Source organism: Orbicella faveolata, unplaced genomic scaffold, assembly GCF_042242905.1.
Source record: "Orbicella faveolata isolate gen_17 unplaced genomic scaffold, um_ofav_v1 contig_1, whole genome shotgun sequence".
NCBI classification, from domain to species: Eukaryota; Metazoa; Cnidaria; class Anthozoa; order Scleractinia; family Merulinidae; genus Orbicella; species Orbicella faveolata.
Genome location: NW_028301536.1, coordinates 34,816,380 through 34,836,263, shown reverse-complemented (window position 1 = coordinate 34,836,263; position 19,884 = coordinate 34,816,380). Strand labels below are relative to the sequence as shown.

General features: G+C 39.8%; 2 protein-coding genes across 3 annotated transcripts; one reads left to right on the top strand and one right to left on the bottom strand.

Annotated features, from left to right (window-relative positions):
• Positions 1 to 935: 935 nt before the first annotated feature.
• LOC110040585 (riboflavin kinase-like) lies at positions 936 to 9,612 on the bottom strand. Of its 2 annotated transcripts, none has more exons than XM_020745839.2 (4): positions 9,362 to 9,612; positions 3,203 to 3,354; positions 2,544 to 2,646; positions 936 to 1,890 (listed from the first exon to the last, which is right to left on the bottom strand). In XM_020745839.2, the coding sequence occupies exons 1-4, from the start codon at positions 9,483 to 9,485 to the stop codon at positions 1,772 to 1,774; spliced, it is 498 nt and encodes a 165-aa protein (XP_020601498.1). In that variant the 5' UTR covers positions 9,486 to 9,612; the 3' UTR covers positions 936 to 1,771. The 2 variants fall into 2 exon arrangements, with proteins under 2 accessions (XP_020601498.1, XP_020601506.2); XM_020745847.2 differs by lacking the exon at positions 9,362 to 9,612 and adding an exon at positions 8,715 to 8,990.
• An 83-nt stretch (positions 9,613 to 9,695) lies between these two features.
• LOC110040575 (uncharacterized) lies at positions 9,696 to 19,838 on the top strand. The gene is made up of 7 exons (XM_020745827.2): positions 9,696 to 10,252; positions 11,677 to 11,883; positions 12,018 to 12,366; positions 13,018 to 13,082; positions 13,858 to 13,997; positions 14,752 to 14,833; positions 15,315 to 19,838. The coding sequence occupies exons 1-7, from the start codon at positions 9,766 to 9,768 to the stop codon at positions 17,009 to 17,011; spliced, it is 3,027 nt and encodes a 1,008-aa protein (XP_020601486.2). The 5' UTR covers positions 9,696 to 9,765; the 3' UTR covers positions 17,012 to 19,838.
• Positions 19,839 to 19,884: the final 46 nt, after the last annotated feature.

The following is a 19,884-nucleotide window of genomic DNA, read 5'->3' as shown; positions in this document are numbered from 1 at the left end:
AGTGAATCCAGACTATCGTACGAGAGACTGGGGAGCAGGGATGGCGCAATGGTTAGAGCGCTCGCCTCTAGCCTAAACGTACCCACGCACCGTTTTTCCTCGGGGGTGGGTACGGCTTCACGTAAGCTACTCGCCTCCCACCAATGTGGCCCCCGGGGTCGACTCGGCCAGGTGCCATATGTGGGCTGAGCTTGTTGTTGGTTCTCGCCTTGCTCCGAGGGTTTTACTCCTGTTTTTTTCCGGTGTTTCTCCCTCCACAAAAACCGACATCTCTAAATTCTAATTTGACGAGGATAGAGGACCCGCGTGAAAACCAGCCGAGGCCCGGTTCATACGTCCGCCGTATTGAATACTCTACGTTTAAGGCCCGGTTCATACGTCGCATTCTGCCGTGTCGAATTCAATTCAGCGAATTAAATTCGACAGAACTTCGACGTCTGAATCGGCTGCCGCATTTCTGCCGCACGTTCGACTGGTCTTGTCGCATTATCCGAAAGAAATGCGACACCGATTCAAACGTCGAATTTCTGCCGTGTCGAATCTAATTCATATATTATGTTAATGTATTGAGCACGCGTAAATTTGGTCCCGTCAAAGAGAAAGAGGAAACTTGGCTATTCTCGACCCAATGCAACCTGAAGATATTGCAAAACAAACTGCTGCATTGTCAGCCCTCTCCTTCTCATTCCATTGGCGGACAATTTTTCGCAAAATTAAAGTCCTTCGTCCCTCAGTATCTCCGTCCACCGTATTGAATACTCTACGTTTAAAACATTTTCCGCTGACCGACATACCCGACAGTATTAATTCTGAATTAAATTCGACACAAGTGCGACGTATGAATCCCCAGTCGCATTTCTGCCGCACTTAATTGAATTGAATTCGACACGGCAGAAATGCGACGTATGAACCGGGCCTTGCCATCGGAGATGGTGTCGTAGTTTCTTATACTTTATTGATATAACAAGTCTACACCACTAATTTAATATTCAACCTGGAAAATATATGTACATCAGAGGTAAGGAATACACTTGAGGAATAACACATGGAATAAATTCTTATCAAAAAATGATACTGATGAATAGCATATTTTACATTCTGAGGTTGCATATAGGAATAAATTGTCATTGAATTTCAAAGCTCGTGATTAACATGTTAAAGACAGTGTAAATATATTACTCACATTTGGTTTGGTATCATGGGAATTACATTGGCCTACCATTTCATACCCACCAGAGAACTATACGGGTCAAACCCGATAACAACTTGGCAACTACAGCGGTTACTTTCCTTATAATCGTGGAGCGCGAAGCCAGAAAAGTGAATGTATATAATGGCCGCGTGTTACTGGTTTGCAAGGTTAGCAACTTTATTTCATGTCACAAGTAAGTTGAATGCGAGCGAAGAGTTTACAGTTTAACTTACCCCAAAACGATTCCCGGAACATTTCTTGTTTCTTCAGTACTTGTGTAACTTCTATTTTCTCTGAGCTTAAGTTGCACAGTTTCATTTTGTGAAAGTTAAATTCGAGCTCTGCCGTAAAGATATAGTATCGATTTGAACGTGCATTAAAAAGGCTAAACTTTTTGTTAGTAACAAGTGCGCAGCTGGTGGGATTTCGACACGAAAAAAAAACTCTGTTAAAAATTACTTCCCGTTGTCGTCTCGGCTTCACCGCCCTCGAAATTCAGCCAGCCGCGCAAGCCAACTTGTTAGTAATTTAACATAATATTTCAGGTTCCTGTACACGAAATTCAGTGAGCTGGATTTGTCATGTGTCGCTTTCTGTTTTGTTGAAAAAACTATGAGATGCAAACTCTTTGTTCTCAGTTTTTTCAAGCGTCTGTTCAGCTTCCCTGATATCTGCGTGAATAGCTTCAATGAGAGCATCTGAAATACAAGCAAATGGAAAAATCTCAGTGGTGTTATTAATTTTGTGGTAAGTACGGTAGCCACAAAATGAGCACAGTAGGTGTACTCGGACGACTAAGAAATTTGCTTCTTGCAGTTTTGTTCATTATCAACAAAAGTCTGAGCTGAGTATCAAGATGCTACTGAATAGATGGACAGACAGATAGACAAATGGACGGAAGGACAGACGGACTGACGGACAGACAAACAGGGTTTGAACCCTTTTTCAGAAACAAATTTCCAGGACTTTTCCAGGACTCAGATTGATTTTTCCAGGACTCTAAAATTCACATTAGCCCTTTCACTCCCAAGATCTCAATGTTAATTCTCCTTACTGTCTACAATACATTTCATATTTTTTACTTGACTTTAACAGATTTCCAGAACTTTCCAGGACCAGTAACCGTTTTCCTGGACTTTCCAGTCCTGGAAAATGCCACGGTAAAATTCCAGGACTTTCCAGGTTTTCCAGGACCCGTACCAACCCTGACATATGGATGGATGAATGGATGGACAGACACAGATGGACGGACAGACAGACAGCCTTTATTTAAGCACTGCTGCTCATGGATTGCACAAAAACATTATAAAACTAAACTCAAATCAACCTTCATACAATACCTAATACTTACCCAATGATGGATAATTCTTTTCAGGTCGAATGAATCCTAAAATAACAACACTAAGCTCTGCTCCATAAAAATCGTTGTCAAATGTATGAATAATGTGAGTCTCCTAAAAAAGAATATATATATAAAAAAAAAAACATATGCATTATTAATAGTCACAATGATCACATTTTAATTGATTTTTAAGTGTTGTTACTTGTCCGTTCACAGATCGTCTAATTTCTCTCCAAATTTCATCCAATTTTCTTCTGAGTAGCTTACATTGGCAACTACTGAATATCTTGCTCACTGCTTCTTCTGAGCCCTAGCTTCCAACAGAATACTGTTTTGCTTGTCATGCAGCCCCCCCCCCCCAACCCTCCTCTCCCCCCTATATGTCCGTCCCTTGCCCCTCTGGATGAGGAAGGTTTTCATAATCGGCCAAAGAGCATTTGCATGGGAGGTTACACTGTACTGTATGTTTTACAAAGCCCAAAATGTTGAACTCTATTATTTCTCTCCACAACAGGGGTGGCCTGTGAACGCAGACCTATTTCTGGTTGGACCAAAATTTAACAAATACAATGATTGAATTTTTTTCAAATCCTCTCAATGATCATTTCAGATTAAGAATTGGATAACTCAGTTAACAATCATTCACACACATTCGCAATAGTACTCACCATGGATTTTTTGGTGTTATTATAAAATGGATTCCATCCTATACTCATGACCATTTTGTGGACAGGTCCTCTGTCCACACTTGCCCAACCATAGTAAATTCCAGTACTAACTGCCTCAGGTAAATTATCTACTACATCCATTGGGAAGTTTGCTGCAAGAAAAAACTCAAAATGAGCATAATCGATAGTCACTTGAATGTACATTGAGCAATTTAACTCGGCAATTTAACTCAGCAATTTGGCATAGTTTATCATTTCAGAGGGAAAACTTTATATCCCTGGGTCAACACAGCAAGGGGCAGTGAATTTGATATCAAAGTTAAAACCAATTGTTTTTCTTTCTTCTTTAATTTTTCTACTTTAAATCCTTTTGAATGGATTATGTATTATACCACCTAGAGTACACAACATTTGCCACGTACACATCTTTAGGTACACTAATTCAAAAATTATGTTATAATTATCACATAGACACCAGTGTTCTGCTGGAAAATATACCACTCGTAAAATTCTTACAAAACCACATCCTGGACCCAAGTGGTGTATTTTCCATACCTACATGTATTTATTTATTTACTTATTTACTTATTTATTTATTTATTTATATATTTATTTATTTATATATTTATTTATTTAACTTTATTTATACATGGGTAAAACATCAGGACTTAAAGTAAATACTAAAATTGCGTTAATTACATTGTTAAGATACTAATCCACTACTAATTAAATCTAATAACAATAAAAATAAAAACAATAGCAAAGTGCGTGCTTTCCATGATTGCTCACTGGTGAGGATGTTGATGACATCAGTTCTGGCATTTTCATGATTGTTTGTGCACATAGTCAGACTGTTCGTCTACATAATAAATTGCACAGTGGCCTGAAGATATGAATTTCATTTTATATCGTGTTCTTTTTTTAGAAAAAAAAAAAAAGCTTTACCAACAATAGCTTAATCACTTGTTGGGACTCATTTGTACAATATTGTTTTTACCACTTGAAAATAAAATGCATATCTTTGCACTGCCATGTGTAATTTCCTCCACTTATCTCTTTCAGAACCCAAATAATTTTCAAGATGGCTGGTTGGCTCTCTCGAGGACACCAGTGCCAAAATGTTCTACTTGATAGATTTTCTTCAAACTTCTACTGCGGACAGATAGTGAATTACTTGTTTCAGAAATAAAAAAAATTGGGGGTCACCGACTTCGTTTCAGAGATAAAGCGTGTGAAAAACTAGTCAGATTTTGAAAAATTGGCCCGCATAAATCAGCATGTTCTCCAGGGTTTTTAACTTAAAATATCAAAGATAACTCAACGGAGACAAACTATCCTAGTGTAATATCTTGTATAAGTGAATCTGTTGTGTTAATAATTCCAAATGTTGCAACTGTTTTCACAAAACTTAACCCTTCTAAGAGACTTTTGAAATTGCTGCACAGATAAATGAAGAACTAACAAGAAAGGAATTGGATGGTGCATTTTGCAAAAAATTCAGACTTCTAATCAATAGATTTTCACTATTTCACTACATGTAGAAAATCTGTAGAGAAAATGATCCATCAAAAGAAAAGTAGGGCTCACCGAACGTCCAAGATCATTAAATCCAGGCAAAGCTATAGCAATGGCCATCTGCGCTATCATTGTTCATTTCACTACTTAGCATGCACTCGATACACAACATGGCGTGTGAATTTGCATGTGCAGTAAGGATGCACACAAACAAGTAGCGCGAACGTCCTTAAAACTCAAAAACCACCAGCACACTGTTTGAGAACAATATGTCACCAATGTTCCATTATTTTCTTTTAATTCATGTCTCCTTACAGGTTACAGCTGGCATGCTATCATTAGAAATATCACATTACTGACAGACATACGTCAGTGTTTGATGGCACAGCTTGCTCACAGAACAAATAACAATACCCAGGTTCAGTTACATATTTTTCTATGACAATAGACACTTCATTCAGCTGATGCAACACAATGTTTGTATACATGTGGCAGGCCTGTTCACCTCAGCTAACAGATGTCACTCTGTTAATGTCAGCTTTGGAGAAATCTGTCAGAGGGATCCTGAGGGGGAAATCTGATATTCAAACCAAAATTTTTGTTGAATGACTAAAAATGCTCATGGTAATTCTCTGATTTTGCTGTTATTGTACTTTGCCCGATTAGAGAGTCCACAGAGATATCTCATTCTGAAGTACAGATGTACATGTACGTTATCAGTATGGGCTAGGACACCACAGGCATACCCTGTTCAGAATGGATCATATGTCGGAAATTCCCTTACAATTAATTGACTGTCCCCAGTAACCAGTCTCTCAATACTACTTAGCCTAAAAAAAACTTTCTAACCTCCTTCTGTTGAAATTTTAAAAATGTTTGTGTTCATTTCAAAATATGTTTTTGGCATGTTTCAAGGTTTGATTCACATGCAGGGCATCATTACCATTGAGAACCTTTATGGTTAATATTTAGGGACCGTTCATTTTTTATGAGGGAGGGGGGGCTGGTGGGATTTGGGAAGCACCATTTAAAAATCGCATGACCCCCCCTCAGCTTACCAATTTTTTCACATGGCCCCCCCTTATAGCAGACATTTTTTGGGATGACCCCCCCCCAAAAAAAAAAAATTGAACAAACAATATTTAGATTTCAACTTTTTTAATATTTCTCTTTTATCCCCCTACTTCACGTTATTGTGCTCACTATGAAGACAATATTTACAATCTCTATACGACAGAGAGCTGTTGTTTAAAAAACAAATCAAAAGAAAGAGAAGTCAATTTTGGATCTCCTAGTTATGGCTCGCCCTGAGCGTGTGGCATTTGGCCTCTAATTGGCATCTTCCTCATCTGAATTGATGAATGCAAGAATGACGTCACTTGAGTCATCTTCTCCCCCAGAGTCAATGGCATCACTGTCATACTCATCATTGTCACTTTCATCCGTTTCACTGCTGTCAGCACTTGCCCTGTTGTCATTTTGTGTCAATGTCCTGGCATTTCTCAGTGTTGGTTGGCCAGCTCTGAGAGGACTCTTCTGCTGCAAGCATGAATGTCTTACAATTGCCTTTACTTTCTCACTCTTGCTGCTTTTCAAATGCTGCTTCAGCCTGTGGTGGTTTGAGTACTTGTTTAGTTCTGGAACACGTAGCTTTTTAAGCTTGGTTAGATCTTCGCACAACTCAGTCCAAGGATAATCCTCCTCCCTACTTAACTTTGCCTTTTCTTCTGCTCTCTTTTTCCTTTTAAATTCCAGCACTTCAAGATGCTGAAGATAATCCACCACAAACTTCGATTTGACAATAAACTTATCTGCAAATAGAGCAACACTCTCTGGGTCAGATAAAACCAGCCTGCCACTTCCATGCTCTTTCTTCTTTATATTGTTAATCCAATCGGGGAAAGAGCGCATTACTACATGAGCATCATGAAAGAGGCTCATTCCAAAATGCGCAATAATGACGAAAGCGAGTCGTTTAAGAAAAGGTTTACAGCTGAACGATCCAGGCAGTTTGACATCTTACAAGCAAAAGAAGCAATTTTTCTAGGTGCGGATGGCTGTTCAGAAAGGGCGAGTGAGTTTTCCATGCAAGGGTACCAGTTGAAGCCCAGTGATGGAAGAAAACTGAACTTCTCCATCAAAGAGCACAGAGCAATGGTGGAAAAGTTGAATGTCGTATTGAAAGATGTAAAGGAACACGATTCCACACTCTTTCAGTCCAATGGGCTTGCTGTAAAGCAGGGCGAAGAATTTGCCCACAGTTTTAATGTAAAACAGATCAAATGTACAGAAGCTAAGTTGACGAAGGTCACGCAGGACATGGAAGCACTAGAAAATAAGAAGAGCAATTATAACAGCATATTCAAAGGCATACTCAAACAGCACATCAACAAAAGGAGAAGGAAAAAAGAAAACTGCAGAAAGTCAAATGAAAGAAAGAGGAAGCGGACTGAAAACAACGTCCAACGAGTTTATGGAATCTGTGTTGGAAACCCGCTAGGAAATGATCTTCCACAATGCCTTGTGTACCCTCCTAGAACGGCCGTCCGGGTAGAGTGTCTTAAAGTTGAGGATGTTGCCACATCGATATTTAGAAGAGATGGGCCATACATTGCACAGCTCTTGGAAGGGAATTATTTCACCAATACTGCAAGAAGCAGAATCACCACCAACCTTGAGCAGGAAGTCAGAGATTATGTTTACACCTTCATGTACCCTGAAGAGTACACTCTGACGGAAAGTATTGCTGCTTCTTGCAGCATTGGTGAAAGAGACTCCCCTAGCAGCACAAGCGGCGACGAAGAACTCGATGACAGCGGAGATGAAGATGAGTGCCAGTGAAAGTTGCATTCGAAAATAACAGTGTTAAATACTTCTTTTCAGTAGATACAAATGCTTTTTGTCATCAAACGTTTCTTTAAAGCAGAAGGAAAGTTTGTAATAAATTTGTATCCTGCCTTCTATGTTTATTCTATAGCAATTTTTTTGATATTCAAACATTATGCAATTTTAAAGTTTACTAAAATATTTCACGTGACCCCCCCTTTTTCCCTTATTTTTTTGGGATGGGCCCCCCCTCGAAAGCCATTTTTTTTCGCATGGCTCCCCCCCAAATCCCACCAGCCCCCCCTACCTTATAAAAAATGAATGGTCCCTTATGTAGGAACTGAATTACACAAAAATGGACGAGGCAGATTTCATGACATTTCATTCCAAAATTACCCAGAAAATATTGTGTAGATTGTGTAGAAAGAAAGAAATTTTCCCTGGTCTACATATACAATAAGTAGACTCAGAATTGGCGCTATGAATTTTAAAGCCATGATTTACAATGACATAAAGTTATAAAAAGTGACTATTTGAATTTAATGCTTTTTGATACACAATATTTTTATAAAACTTACTGAATGACTGAATGACTGAATAATAACTTTATAAAGTGTCAAGGTGTTTAGATTTTTCCAAGAGAGCTTTTCAATTAAAGAAGAAACTGCGCTAAACATTTTTTTCAGAGTGATATTTTCTTAAGTCCAATATCAGGTCATTACCGAAACACGGAAAAAACTAATGACATACAGTAGTAATACACTAAAATCACAAAATTTTGCATTTTGCAAACCATCTATTACTATTGTAGTCTCGTACGGTTCTTTGTTACGAGTGAATACATGTCTTAAAATAAATTAAGGAATAGAAATACAATCGCTACCAGAAGCTAAAACAACTTGGTTACACTAACAGATACCTCGCTAGTGCGTGAGTCAGATTAGCAACAGTCCAACTATCACTGATTGAATGACTTAGTTTCACAAAGGTAATGACGAAAGGCCTCAAATGAATAGTGAAATGTCCACGTACTATAACACGAACATGATTTTACTCGCTTTAAAAATTGCCAAACTTGATCTCTACGTATACCAACATGAAAACAAATTGTTTGGAAGGTTCACAGTGTGATTACGTTTTGTGAACGTCAGACTTTACAAGTATAACTCACCAGTCGGAATTCCCAACTCTTTGCTGCCTCTTCCAAAACCCTGAACCACTTCTCCCCGGCAAAAATACGGAGGAAAACTTGTAACCACGTCTGAACGCATCTCAGTCCCAAAATATCAAAGCACAAAGCGGATTACTGTCGAAGTGATGTTCGTTTCACGTGTGTGAGAAACCGCAGACCAGAAAAGTATTATGCAACACAAAAAAGTATGGCTGACAAACCGGTCGACGTTTACATCGACGCGGTACATTGATGAAGTCGATGAAGTCAGTATCGGCGCTAAATGACCGCTGTGCGAAACGATGGAAAATATTTCGAAACAGCAAAGTAGCGATAAAATAAATTAAAGCTCGGAGCTGCAACTTTCCGGTTCCGGTCTAAGATTTATTACTCCAGGCCGTAAAACTCCACTTCGTCTTACCGCAGGGCACATTCAAGATCAAATTTGCTCTTTAATTCATTCTTTAATTTTATTTTCATCAATATTACCTATAATAAATATTTCACTTATAAGGCTTCTTATCGATTTCCTGTCTGAACTTCTCTATATCATGTTTGCAAACACGTACCCAAAGACTGAAAGAGCACGTACAGTCCAGCCTCGTACATGCATTGTTTGTAAACACTGTGTAACAAAGTTATCTTACCTGTTGGAATGCCTAACTCTTTACCTCCCCTTTTTTTTCCGTGCACAACAGGAGCACGTAGAAATAGAGGCAAGAATGGCAATACTGAGGAGCTAACTTGCCGACCCTGTCTTGTGAGCACCATTACCAGTCCGGTTGTATCTTCGATCTTGCGAAATTCACAGCACGCACCCGTTTTGGTCAAATCGAAGTCACTTTGACGTTTACCTGCTAATGTCCCTCCATAGCACCTTTAGAAATGGTACTAAAACGTGGTCTGTCTTTGTATCCCCCTCATTCAAAATGGGCCCTGGCCATTCGTTTTCAGTCCTACTGCAGCCATTTACTGGCCAGGTGCCACAGCCAGCCGTGTTGGACTTACTCTTTCACCTCATGAACAATATTTTCTTAAAAGTGCATCGAAAATGCCTTCCCTTTCCAGTGAGCAAAGAGCAGCTATTGCTATTGGAGTTCCTGTAGTGGCATTGTTGCTTTATTTATGGTACAGGAGACGCCAAAATTCCCAATTTTCAGATGAGGACGAGGATTTTACTCAAGCAGAAGAAAGCGAGGAAGTCGCGTCTGCAAACCAAAGGACTGTAGAAGTCAGAGTTCCTGGTGTGGTGGTCGGTGCCCTTATCGGCAAGTCTGGAGTGAATATTAAAAAGATAGAAAAGGACACCGGAGTTCGTGTAAATCTAAAGGACGAAAATGAAGGCAGTGAGAGCGAAGAAAGAATTCTGCTCATTCAAGGCGAACGCGAAAAGGCAAAGCGAGCGGAAATTTTGGTGAAGAAAATCATTGCGGAGCAGCCGGTCATTAGAACGGAAGAGATTTTCATTCCTCAGCGTGCTTGTGGAAGAGTTATTGGCAAAGGAGGGCAGACAATTCGTCACATGTGTTCAGTTTCAGGTGGGCTTGTTTGTTCAATGTTTAGGAAATGTACAAAACGAGTACATGACACGTTTCTTAAAATATTGGTCAAGAAAAAACATCGATCTATGAAAAGCAGGTTGACATGCCAAGAAAATTTAAGCGGTAATTAAGTGTAACTAATGTGGGTAGTGACTGTTTGAAAACTATATCATACTCCCTCATGTACATATAGGAAGTCTTTCTTTTTGTACACATTTCACCTTATCGTGCTGTGGTACATGTACCTGCAAGCAAATATTTTGTTTTGCGTAACCAAATTTCTGTTGTTAATGTGCTATCTCATTGAATCTGATTGGCTAGATTGGCCTTTGGTATCAATCAGTGATAATCAATAATTAATAGTGATCAATAAGAAACAGTACCTATGCAATATTAATTTTCGTCTGTCTATCTTTCCATCTGTCTGTCTGTTTGTCAAATAAGGCCCCAGATTGGTGGACCATTTATTAATAGCCAGATAGACAGCGTCTTACATGTGTATGTGGAGTGACAGCAAACTAAAGCAACATACCTGAAGGTCTACAACAGCAAGAACATCTTTATTTTCTCAAGACAAATACAAATATTATTACGTTAACCTTATTATATTTATAGTATACTTAATGTAAACAAAGAAAAATAGAAGTGGTTTCACATAATTATGGGAGTGCTCGATAAAAATCAGTGCAGAGCAAAATACAAATTAAGATAAAAATTACAATTACTCAAGTTTCACACTTGAAGCGATCATCAGACTGTGCCCTAAGTGGCAGTTGAAAGAAATATTTAAACTATTAATGGAGGGCAGGGTGTGAGCAATCCTGTTTCTGATTGGCAGCATAGAACTTAATTTTGTGCCTCCATTTTGTTGCAAGATCAGATCTTTTGTTTAGAAGTGTAGATCTGTTAGTGGATAGAATGCAGAGTTTTTCTGTCAGACACAAATTGCAGTGTGACAGGGTTTCCTTGTATGGCCTTGCTTGCGTGACAACACTGATTGAGAAATCAGTGTTGCTGTCTTTCAGGTCCCAGATATATTGAGAATGTGAATGCTTGCAAACATCTCAAAAGATCTGAACTAAAACTGTACTGGTTTATGGGATCAATAAATTTTAATTATCCCAAGAAGTTTTGCTGAGTGATTACCCCTCTGTGCAGACAAGCAGTGCAAGAGAGTATAGTTGAAAGAGTTTTTAGGATACAGTTTTGATGAACTACTGCGACTTTCAATCATGCATGCAGTAATGAACTAGACATGTATTTCTCACTGCCATACTTCATTTCAGTATTTTAGCATTAGCTTAATGTAAGATGCCCTTTCTTAAAACAGCTACATGTCAACCTGGATTAGGTAACCCCTTACATCTTTTTGTGGGATGTCTACTTCACTAATATTCCATGCCAATCTATTTTTCCTGTAGGTGCAAAGATTAGAATTGAGCGTGACAATGAAGACATGTCAAACCCTTTACGCAAGTGCACAGTTACGGGCACCTATGACCAGATTGCCAGTGCTAAGGGACTACTAGATGAGAAGATCGCAGAAGATAATGAAATCCGCGCTCGAAGGGGGGACATTAGAATGCCACGAAACAGACGTGCACCTAGGAAATTAGACACTGCTCTTGGTGAGTTAAGTTGTACTACATTGCCTTCAGATGTTCTTTTCAGTTTAGTGAACATTGTCCTTAGCAGCTGACAACTTACTGTTATACTACACATGTATCTTTGTACAATTAATTACTTCTCATCTCTCTTTCAGCTTCTCCAATAACAGGTGTTGTACAGTTTCCAAAGACAAATGACTTCTTTGCAGTATTTGTGTCAGCAATTGACAATCCAGGACATTTTTGGGTACAGCTGCTAACAAAGGATTCTCCTGATCTGGATAAACTAACAAATGACTTGACATTCTTGTACTCTTCCTCAGAATCACATTCTGTCCTCAATGCTTTTAAGGTCGGAGATATCTGCTGTGCACCATTTGAGTATGATTCCTCTTGGTACAGGGCGCGTATTTTGGAAATCAACAAGGATGGCATGGTGGATTTGTATTATGTGGATTTTGGAGACTCTGGGAAGATTTCCAAGGAAAAATTAAGAGAACTTAAGTAAGTGCAGTACTTACTAGATACAACTTTGTTTCTGCAGGAAAGGTGTACTTTATGGTTGTTTTTCCTTACATTGAAGGTCAGCACACATAAGGGGACTAGTCCTTGCGACTAGTCCCTGCAACAAGTCGTGGGGACAAGTCCCATTGGGTGAACTGGCCATTTTTGCTTCAAAATCTAGTCGCAGGGACCAAAGTTTGGTCCCTGCAACTAGTCCCACAAATTCAGACTGGTTTGAATTTTTGGGACAAGTCCATGCGACTTGTTCCTCAAAATGCTCTTGTGTGAACTGTTTGTTGGACAAGTCCCTGTGACCAGTCCCTTCGTTTAAAGTCTTCAGGGAACTAGTTGCAGGGACTAGTTGCTGGGACTAGGAGTAGTCGCAGGGTCTTTATGAGCAGTGGTTTAAATCCAGTGCTATGTTTTTAAGTCTTCATTTGGAAATAAATTCACTCTTTGTTGTTATGAAAACAAAAGGAGGCCAATTTTCATATTTCTGAAAATTGAACAGTGCAAGTCTCATGCTAAGTGCACTGTATTCTGAATCAGCAGTATTTCCAAAAACATCTCTTCATTTCTTTCTATGTCGGTTATGTTACAATCAGCATTGTCGATTTTTTATATACTTATTACAACTGACTGTGTTTATAGACAGGAACACAACAGAATTCCATTTCAAGCTATTGAGTGCAATTTGGCTGATGTGAAACCTAAAGGTACATGAAAATTATATGCTCATTAGTGTTTTTTTAAGGTTCATTTTAGACTTAACTGTCCCTCCATCATTTTGTGTATGTACAGCTTGTGTATGGGATTTCTACAGAGTGAAAGACTCAATTCCATTGGTGGAAGCCTAAATATAATTGTCTAGTTTTGTTAAAAAGGTCTATACAAGGGTACTGAAGACAGTGTTATAAGGGGCAGTGTTACAATGGGCTAAGCATGCACAAGATTGAAACTTGTCTTGTCTTGGAAAAATTGCTAAAAACAAATTACAGTTTGCTCTCCCTGAAAACAGCTCACTTTATAAAGTTCTTCTTGGTGGAGTTCTAGGAGCTTCTCATGTATGAGTGAGGAACCCAGTAATTATTTTAAAACCCTGTCTTGACCAGAAATGGTGTACTATAATTGACATAGTACATTGTGGTGTCCCTTTAATATACTTTTATATCATTCAAGTAACTAGAACATAGTTGTCTCAAATCCAAAATATTTTCTGCTGGATACCATCATTAGGTGCATGCCACTTCCTGAAACAGATTTCTTATCTCTTTCTCATGTAACCACCAAGCTGGAACAACCACATTTTTCTTTTTAATAATAATTATTGGTAAACATTTTTTAATTTCATGATTTACTTGATTTCTAAGAATGTTGAATTGTCTGTTGACATTTCCCCCAGGTGATTATTTCAATATTCTCATCATCAATTTTGATTTTGGTGGGCCTTGAGTAATGGTAGTATTGCTCCCTCCTTATCACGTTGTTTAGTTGGTGAGTGGAGTAAAGACGCAATTGACGAGTTTGACCAGCTCAGCCACTGTGCTCAGTGGGTTTCTGTGATGGCACGAGTGGTGAAATATGATGGGGACATACCTTGTCTTGAATTGATTGACACTACTGGACAGACAGTAAGAAACTATGAACATGTTTATGATATGTGACTGTGTATTTATTGAGGATATACATTCACAATCTGTGCTGTTATTTTCTTTCTTTGATAACATTCCTGGACACCTTGCACTCATGCTTGATGTGCTTCAGTAGATATATACTTAGTCTTCAGTCCCACCCAACAATACTTAAAGCATGGTTAGTCAAGACAGGTGGGAACGATTGCATGACATGCATGAAAATTACGACTCCCTTAAAACTTAACTGTACTCATAGACAGTTAATCTTAAGCTGCCAACTCCTTGTGTTTGCTTCTCTGTCATATCCATATCAGTTTGATTGAATGAATGAGCATTGACTGTAGCAGTCTCGTTAGATGAAAGACAGCTGTGTTCACAGGCTAGCCATTGCTAAGCAAAATGCATATTTAAATAGCTAGGACCCAATAGCCACATGGGTAGCAAGCAGGCTGCATGGCATAATCCTCTGAACAACTCTTAAGTTAAACTAATTTGAAATTATTGGAACATTACAATTGTACTGTACTCCAGGTAGCATGCCGCAAGTAGTGTTAGCTTTCTATTAGTGTGCTTGTGTTATTTTGAATAGTGTCTGTTTTGTAAATAAGTAATAATAAAAATAGAAATATTTACTGAACCATTTGACACCCTAATCCTGTGTTCTACAAGAGGCTGTAAGATTGTAATTGTCAATTCGCGACAGTGATCGATGTCTACGGAATCTAAGGGAACCTCTCTCTTTAATATTCAGGATGTGAATATCAATGAAGAAATGATAAGAAAACAGTTTGCATATCGGGATGTGTCATGTACAGCTGATGAGCGAGAACTGGGTAAGAATCGTAGCATTTGAAATTAAGATTCCATTAAGAGTAGGTAAAGTCTACATACGAGCCAAGTTGCTCATCAGGCAGGAGCTTATCCAGGTTTCTGCAGCATGAAGCGACTAGGAGTATTTTCTACTCCCCCTGGATGAGATGCTAGTCCATCCCAGGGTTACCCCCAGCATTAAATTTGCCGGCACCCATTTATACACCTGGGTAGAGAGAGGCACTGTGGGAAAGTGTCTTGCCCAAGAACACAACACAATGTCCCCAGCCAGGGCTGGAACCCAGATCACTCTAGCCAGAGTCGAGCGCACTAACCATGAGGCCACTGCGCCTCCATTAAGAGTAACTAGTTGTTATTCAATCATTGAGAGAATAATCACGCTTTCATTTCGAACTTTGGATCTGTTAAGGAATTGCTACAGCAATCGTGAAGGAGCATTATCTAAGTGTTGGAATTGACATTCATTAAGTATGTTGCTACTAGTTTCAGAGCTAGTGCAAGATGCATTGCAAGAGACACCAGTGGAAACCAAACAAAGCAGTGCTGAGCAGCAAGAACTTACTCCACCAGGAGCAGATAATGGAGAAATCAACGGAGAAACACCTCAACGCGTCACGAAGACCATGCAAGGAGAAAACAGCAGTGATGCACTTTCCAAACCTGCCAGTACTGACCTGCAAGATGGTCCTCCATCGGAAGATGTGACTGACAGCTGTCCTGAATTGCACGGACCCGTAGTCGCTGAAAGTGACTCTCCAGTGAAGGCGGCCGTAGTGAAGAGCATTTCTCGAGATTACATGGCAGCCCCCGCTAATTCGTCACCTGACGTGCTTGATGAAGGGCGAGCATCCCTCAGTGTTGTGCAGGAGCAAGGAATCAAAGCTGTTTCAGAGAGTGGAGTGCAGTCACAGCCTGAGGTGTCAAGCTCTGCCGAGCACAACGTAGAAGAATTGCATTCCACCAGCCAGGAGGAGACAGCATACCGCAGCAGTCTTAATATTGCAGCTTCGTCTAGGAGAACGATGGCAGCGACCTTTAGCGGCAGCCGTCATGTATCGGAACGAAGCGAGAGCTCCGTGAAGACAGTGACCAGAACTGTTCACCGGCAGATGGTTTCTTCCAAGCAGTCCTATGTTAGTACCGTGACACTTCCTGAGTGTGACACCAATAACGTTATTGTATCGGTGTTACCAAATGTGGAGCAACTTCAAGGGAAATCCCCATTTGATCTGGAAAATCACGCTTTCAAAGCTTCCAATGAAAGTACAACATTGACGCGTCACGTAGTTGCATCGGAAGAACACCGAAGTGCCACGAAAAGCAACGGACGTGAAACGACAAAAGAATTTTCCTCGTCACGCGTTGAAGAAAAGTCAGCATCGCACATGTCTCCATCCGACGAGAAGCCAATTGTGAAATACGAAATTAACTTTGAATCCATAAAAGGGATGCCTGTTGCGGAACATTATACAATAAAGAAAACTTTCAGTCAGCTAGAGAGCGGACCCCATGTAAGCTTTGAAGCCTTAGACTCGGGTAGTTTGGTTTCTGGTGCAAAAAACGCTGATAGATCAGCTTCAGCAAGCACCTCTGGGAGAAACGAAGGCTTGGAACAGAGTGGGAACTTTATAAGCCGAGGTAGGTCTGAAGGAAGCGGTGGCGATATGTCTCCGTCGGGTTCCCTCTTGGATATCGCCAAAAACGATGTCATAGATGAAGAAGAAGAAGACGGCGAACAAGTAGACCAACACGACGCCAACGCAGAAAGTCCTGAGCAGGACAGTGATGCAGAGTCATTCATCAGTGCCAGGGAAGATGTCACCTCTGACACAGACACTGCAGCTTACATGACCGCCCCACCAGGAGGCAGTTCCACTTCTTTGGACACTGACGTTGCTTTAGGTGACAGTACTGCAGATGAGACAATTACTCCCGTGAACTCTGACACCGAGGTTGAGTATGAGGAGGAAGCTGAAGGGGCAGAAGTGAGGGATGATGGTACACCTCGACCAGCTGCAGAAGCCGGGAATGATCGCAGTCGTTCGGGTACTCTGAAGGGCTTGAAAGACCAGATGACGGCTCTAGGTGGTGCCGTTACGTCGGACGGTGATCTTGGTTACAGAGGAGATTCCGAAGAGGACCTGGAATCAGCCGAAGATCTCCGAACGGCGGGCACTTGATTAAACTGACTCTGAGTAGGCTTACATGGCATGGTGCTTCAATTTGATTAACTGTTCCGTAAAACTGTTCTGGAAAATCGGAGCAGAGATGTTGTCGCACAGACCAGATACAGAACACTGCGCTTGCCGCCATCGGTCACGTGTCTCTGCTTTGAGTAGTGATTGGTTCGTTAGACATCTTTTGGCTTCGTGGTTACTTTAGTGTTAGGCCCCGTCCACACTACGCCGGAGAAATTTGAAAACGCAGCTTTACTTCGGTTTTCATTATTTCGGTTTTGGGTTGGACGGAATACATTTCGAAAACGCAGCTTTATTTCGGTTTTGGGCTGGAAGGGAAACATTTTGAAAACGCAGCTTTATTTCGGCTTTGGGTTGGACAGAAAACATTTCGAAAACGCAGCTTTATTTCGGTTTTGCGTTGGACGGAAAACATTTCGAAAACGCAACTTTATTTCGGTTTTGGGTTGGACGGAAAACATTGACCAGATCGCAACTTTGTTTCGGTTTTGCGTTGGACGGAAAACATTTTAAAAACTCAACTTTATTTCGGTTTTGGGTTGGACGAAAAACATTTTAAAAACGCAACTTTATTTCGGTTTTGGGTTGGACGGAAACCATTTTAAAAACGCAACTTTATTTCGGTTTTGGGTTGGACAGAAAACATTTCGAAAACGCAGCTTTTTTTCGGTTTTGGATTGGACAGAAAACATTTTGAAAACTGGGCTTTTTTTGAAAACGATGGCGTCACGACAAAACTTGAGATGTCCCTGTCCACTTTTTCCTCAAACTCAAATCCAAAATGACCGGTGTTTGTTGCGTTTTCAAATTCATCCAGCGTAGCTTAGACGGAAAATATTTGATACATTTTCAGAGTTAAAACGCTGTTTTCAAATTTTAAGGAAACAGCTCCCTTTGCTTAAAATTAGAGCTGATTAAATTATTGACAAAGTTGCATAAGCTAAGACAAGAAGAATAGAAGCCTTCAAAATTTTTATTTTCATTGAAATTTTTCTAAATTTTCCCTGGTTGGGATGTCTGTGCCTTGGTTTACACAGGGTTAGTTGTAGGTGAAGACAGTTTTTCATAGTTTTCAGCATTTCCTCCTCATTCCTCTCTTCGTGGTTTCATGCTTAGCGTGCAAGTTCGCAAAAACAATGAAGTATCCTTAATGGAGGGGGTGGGGGGGGGGCGTTTGTGGAATAATCTGTTGAATAGACCAATTTCGATATATTAAGGGGCTAGGTCACGCTATTTTCGGTAATTTTGTTTAATTTTGTTAATTATGAGCTCTAAACGTCAAATTGGCAGAGCAAGAGTCTTTCATTTGCAAAATTACGGCCACATAACAACTGAGAATGATTTTCCAGCTGTGTAAATGAGATTTTGATATAAACTGATATAAATTTGGAAAAAGGTGGGCCAACGTTTTTTAAATTTACCCAAATACAACCCATTTTAATTCTCTCCAGTTTTGTCCATTCATGTCCCTTCTTGGCTTTCCTGTGTTTTGTTTGAGATCTTCTATAGTTTTGAGCCGTTTCTGTGATATTTTAGTTAATTCTATGACCATTTGATCAGTGCTGAAATTGCCTAAAATTGCGTGACCTAGCCCCTTTAAAATCTAGCTTAAATCAATAGATCTCAGTACGAGGCTGTGGGGAATAACTACAGAGTTTGTGGGGTTTATTTCCCGAGAGCCTCGTGCTGAGGTTTATTGTGTTAGTCATAATTTTGGCCTATCTGTAGAGTGAACTACTCGGCCAATCACGGTTGTGCTGCCAGTTATGGTCATACATATTTACCTCTAACGCCACTGTAAGCTTACTGTGGATAAGTGACAACTCTAAAGGGCCTGTGTCACGATAATACGCATGTTCAAGTTTGATTGACATCGGCAGGTCCACAGGAATGTTTTTAAGTAGTAGTTGTACGACTTAGAACCATGCACCACTTGGGATAGCTTCCGTTTTTTTCGTGATGCTTTTTATGATAAGCTTTGTCTTTGGAAACCTCGTTGTCCGTTTGATCCTTTGTATGGAACGAACAACCACCTCGTATAACTGCCTCAAAAATGATGAAATCTCTCGACGGTCATCATCTTCACACAAATACAAAATGTGCTGTGAAAATCCTCCGCGAATGACATAATTTGTTGAACACCTTTCACAGTTCTCGCATGATGGATGGAAAGGGATTTTCCTTACCAAACCCAACTTTGAAAATAGTTCGGTTCTGTCAAACATCAAATCGCCGCACATGCGTAGTAAAGTGCAACAGGCCCTTTAATTTCAGAACGTATGTTCCATTTTGACTGCGTTTCTGGCTATTTGTCGCCTTGGGGGGATTGAGTCTGGGTGATTCACCCTTTGGTTCTGTCGGTTCTGATTTGGAAGACTAGTTTTAAGCGGATTTTTCTTCATTTTCACGTCACTTCAAAGAGCCGAGTTGTAATATATTATATCATCTTTGGCAAGTTGAAAAATTGTCTTCAAACGTAAAGGAGCCTTCAAATAATTGTTTGGTTAGCTGTAAAAACACAACAGAACTAAAGGTAAACCAAGCTAAAGCAACAATGGTTATGATTAGGGCAAACGTTACTTAAATTAGCATGAAAACACTCTTAACATGAAGGTTGAAACCCGATCGTCTTTTAATCATTGATTAGCATTGATCAGGTTTCTTTGCAAACCTTAGGATTGAAGTTGAGCAATGTTAAATGAAAGCATATCAGAGTGATTTTTTGTCAACCTTTAAGACAGATTCTTGGTAGTTACATTTTGCTGTATTTGCTAGCAAACCACCGAACAAGAATTGAAGTTTAAACGTGGCCTTTGTGATGTTGACCCTAACCTAATGAATTCAATTCAGTCATC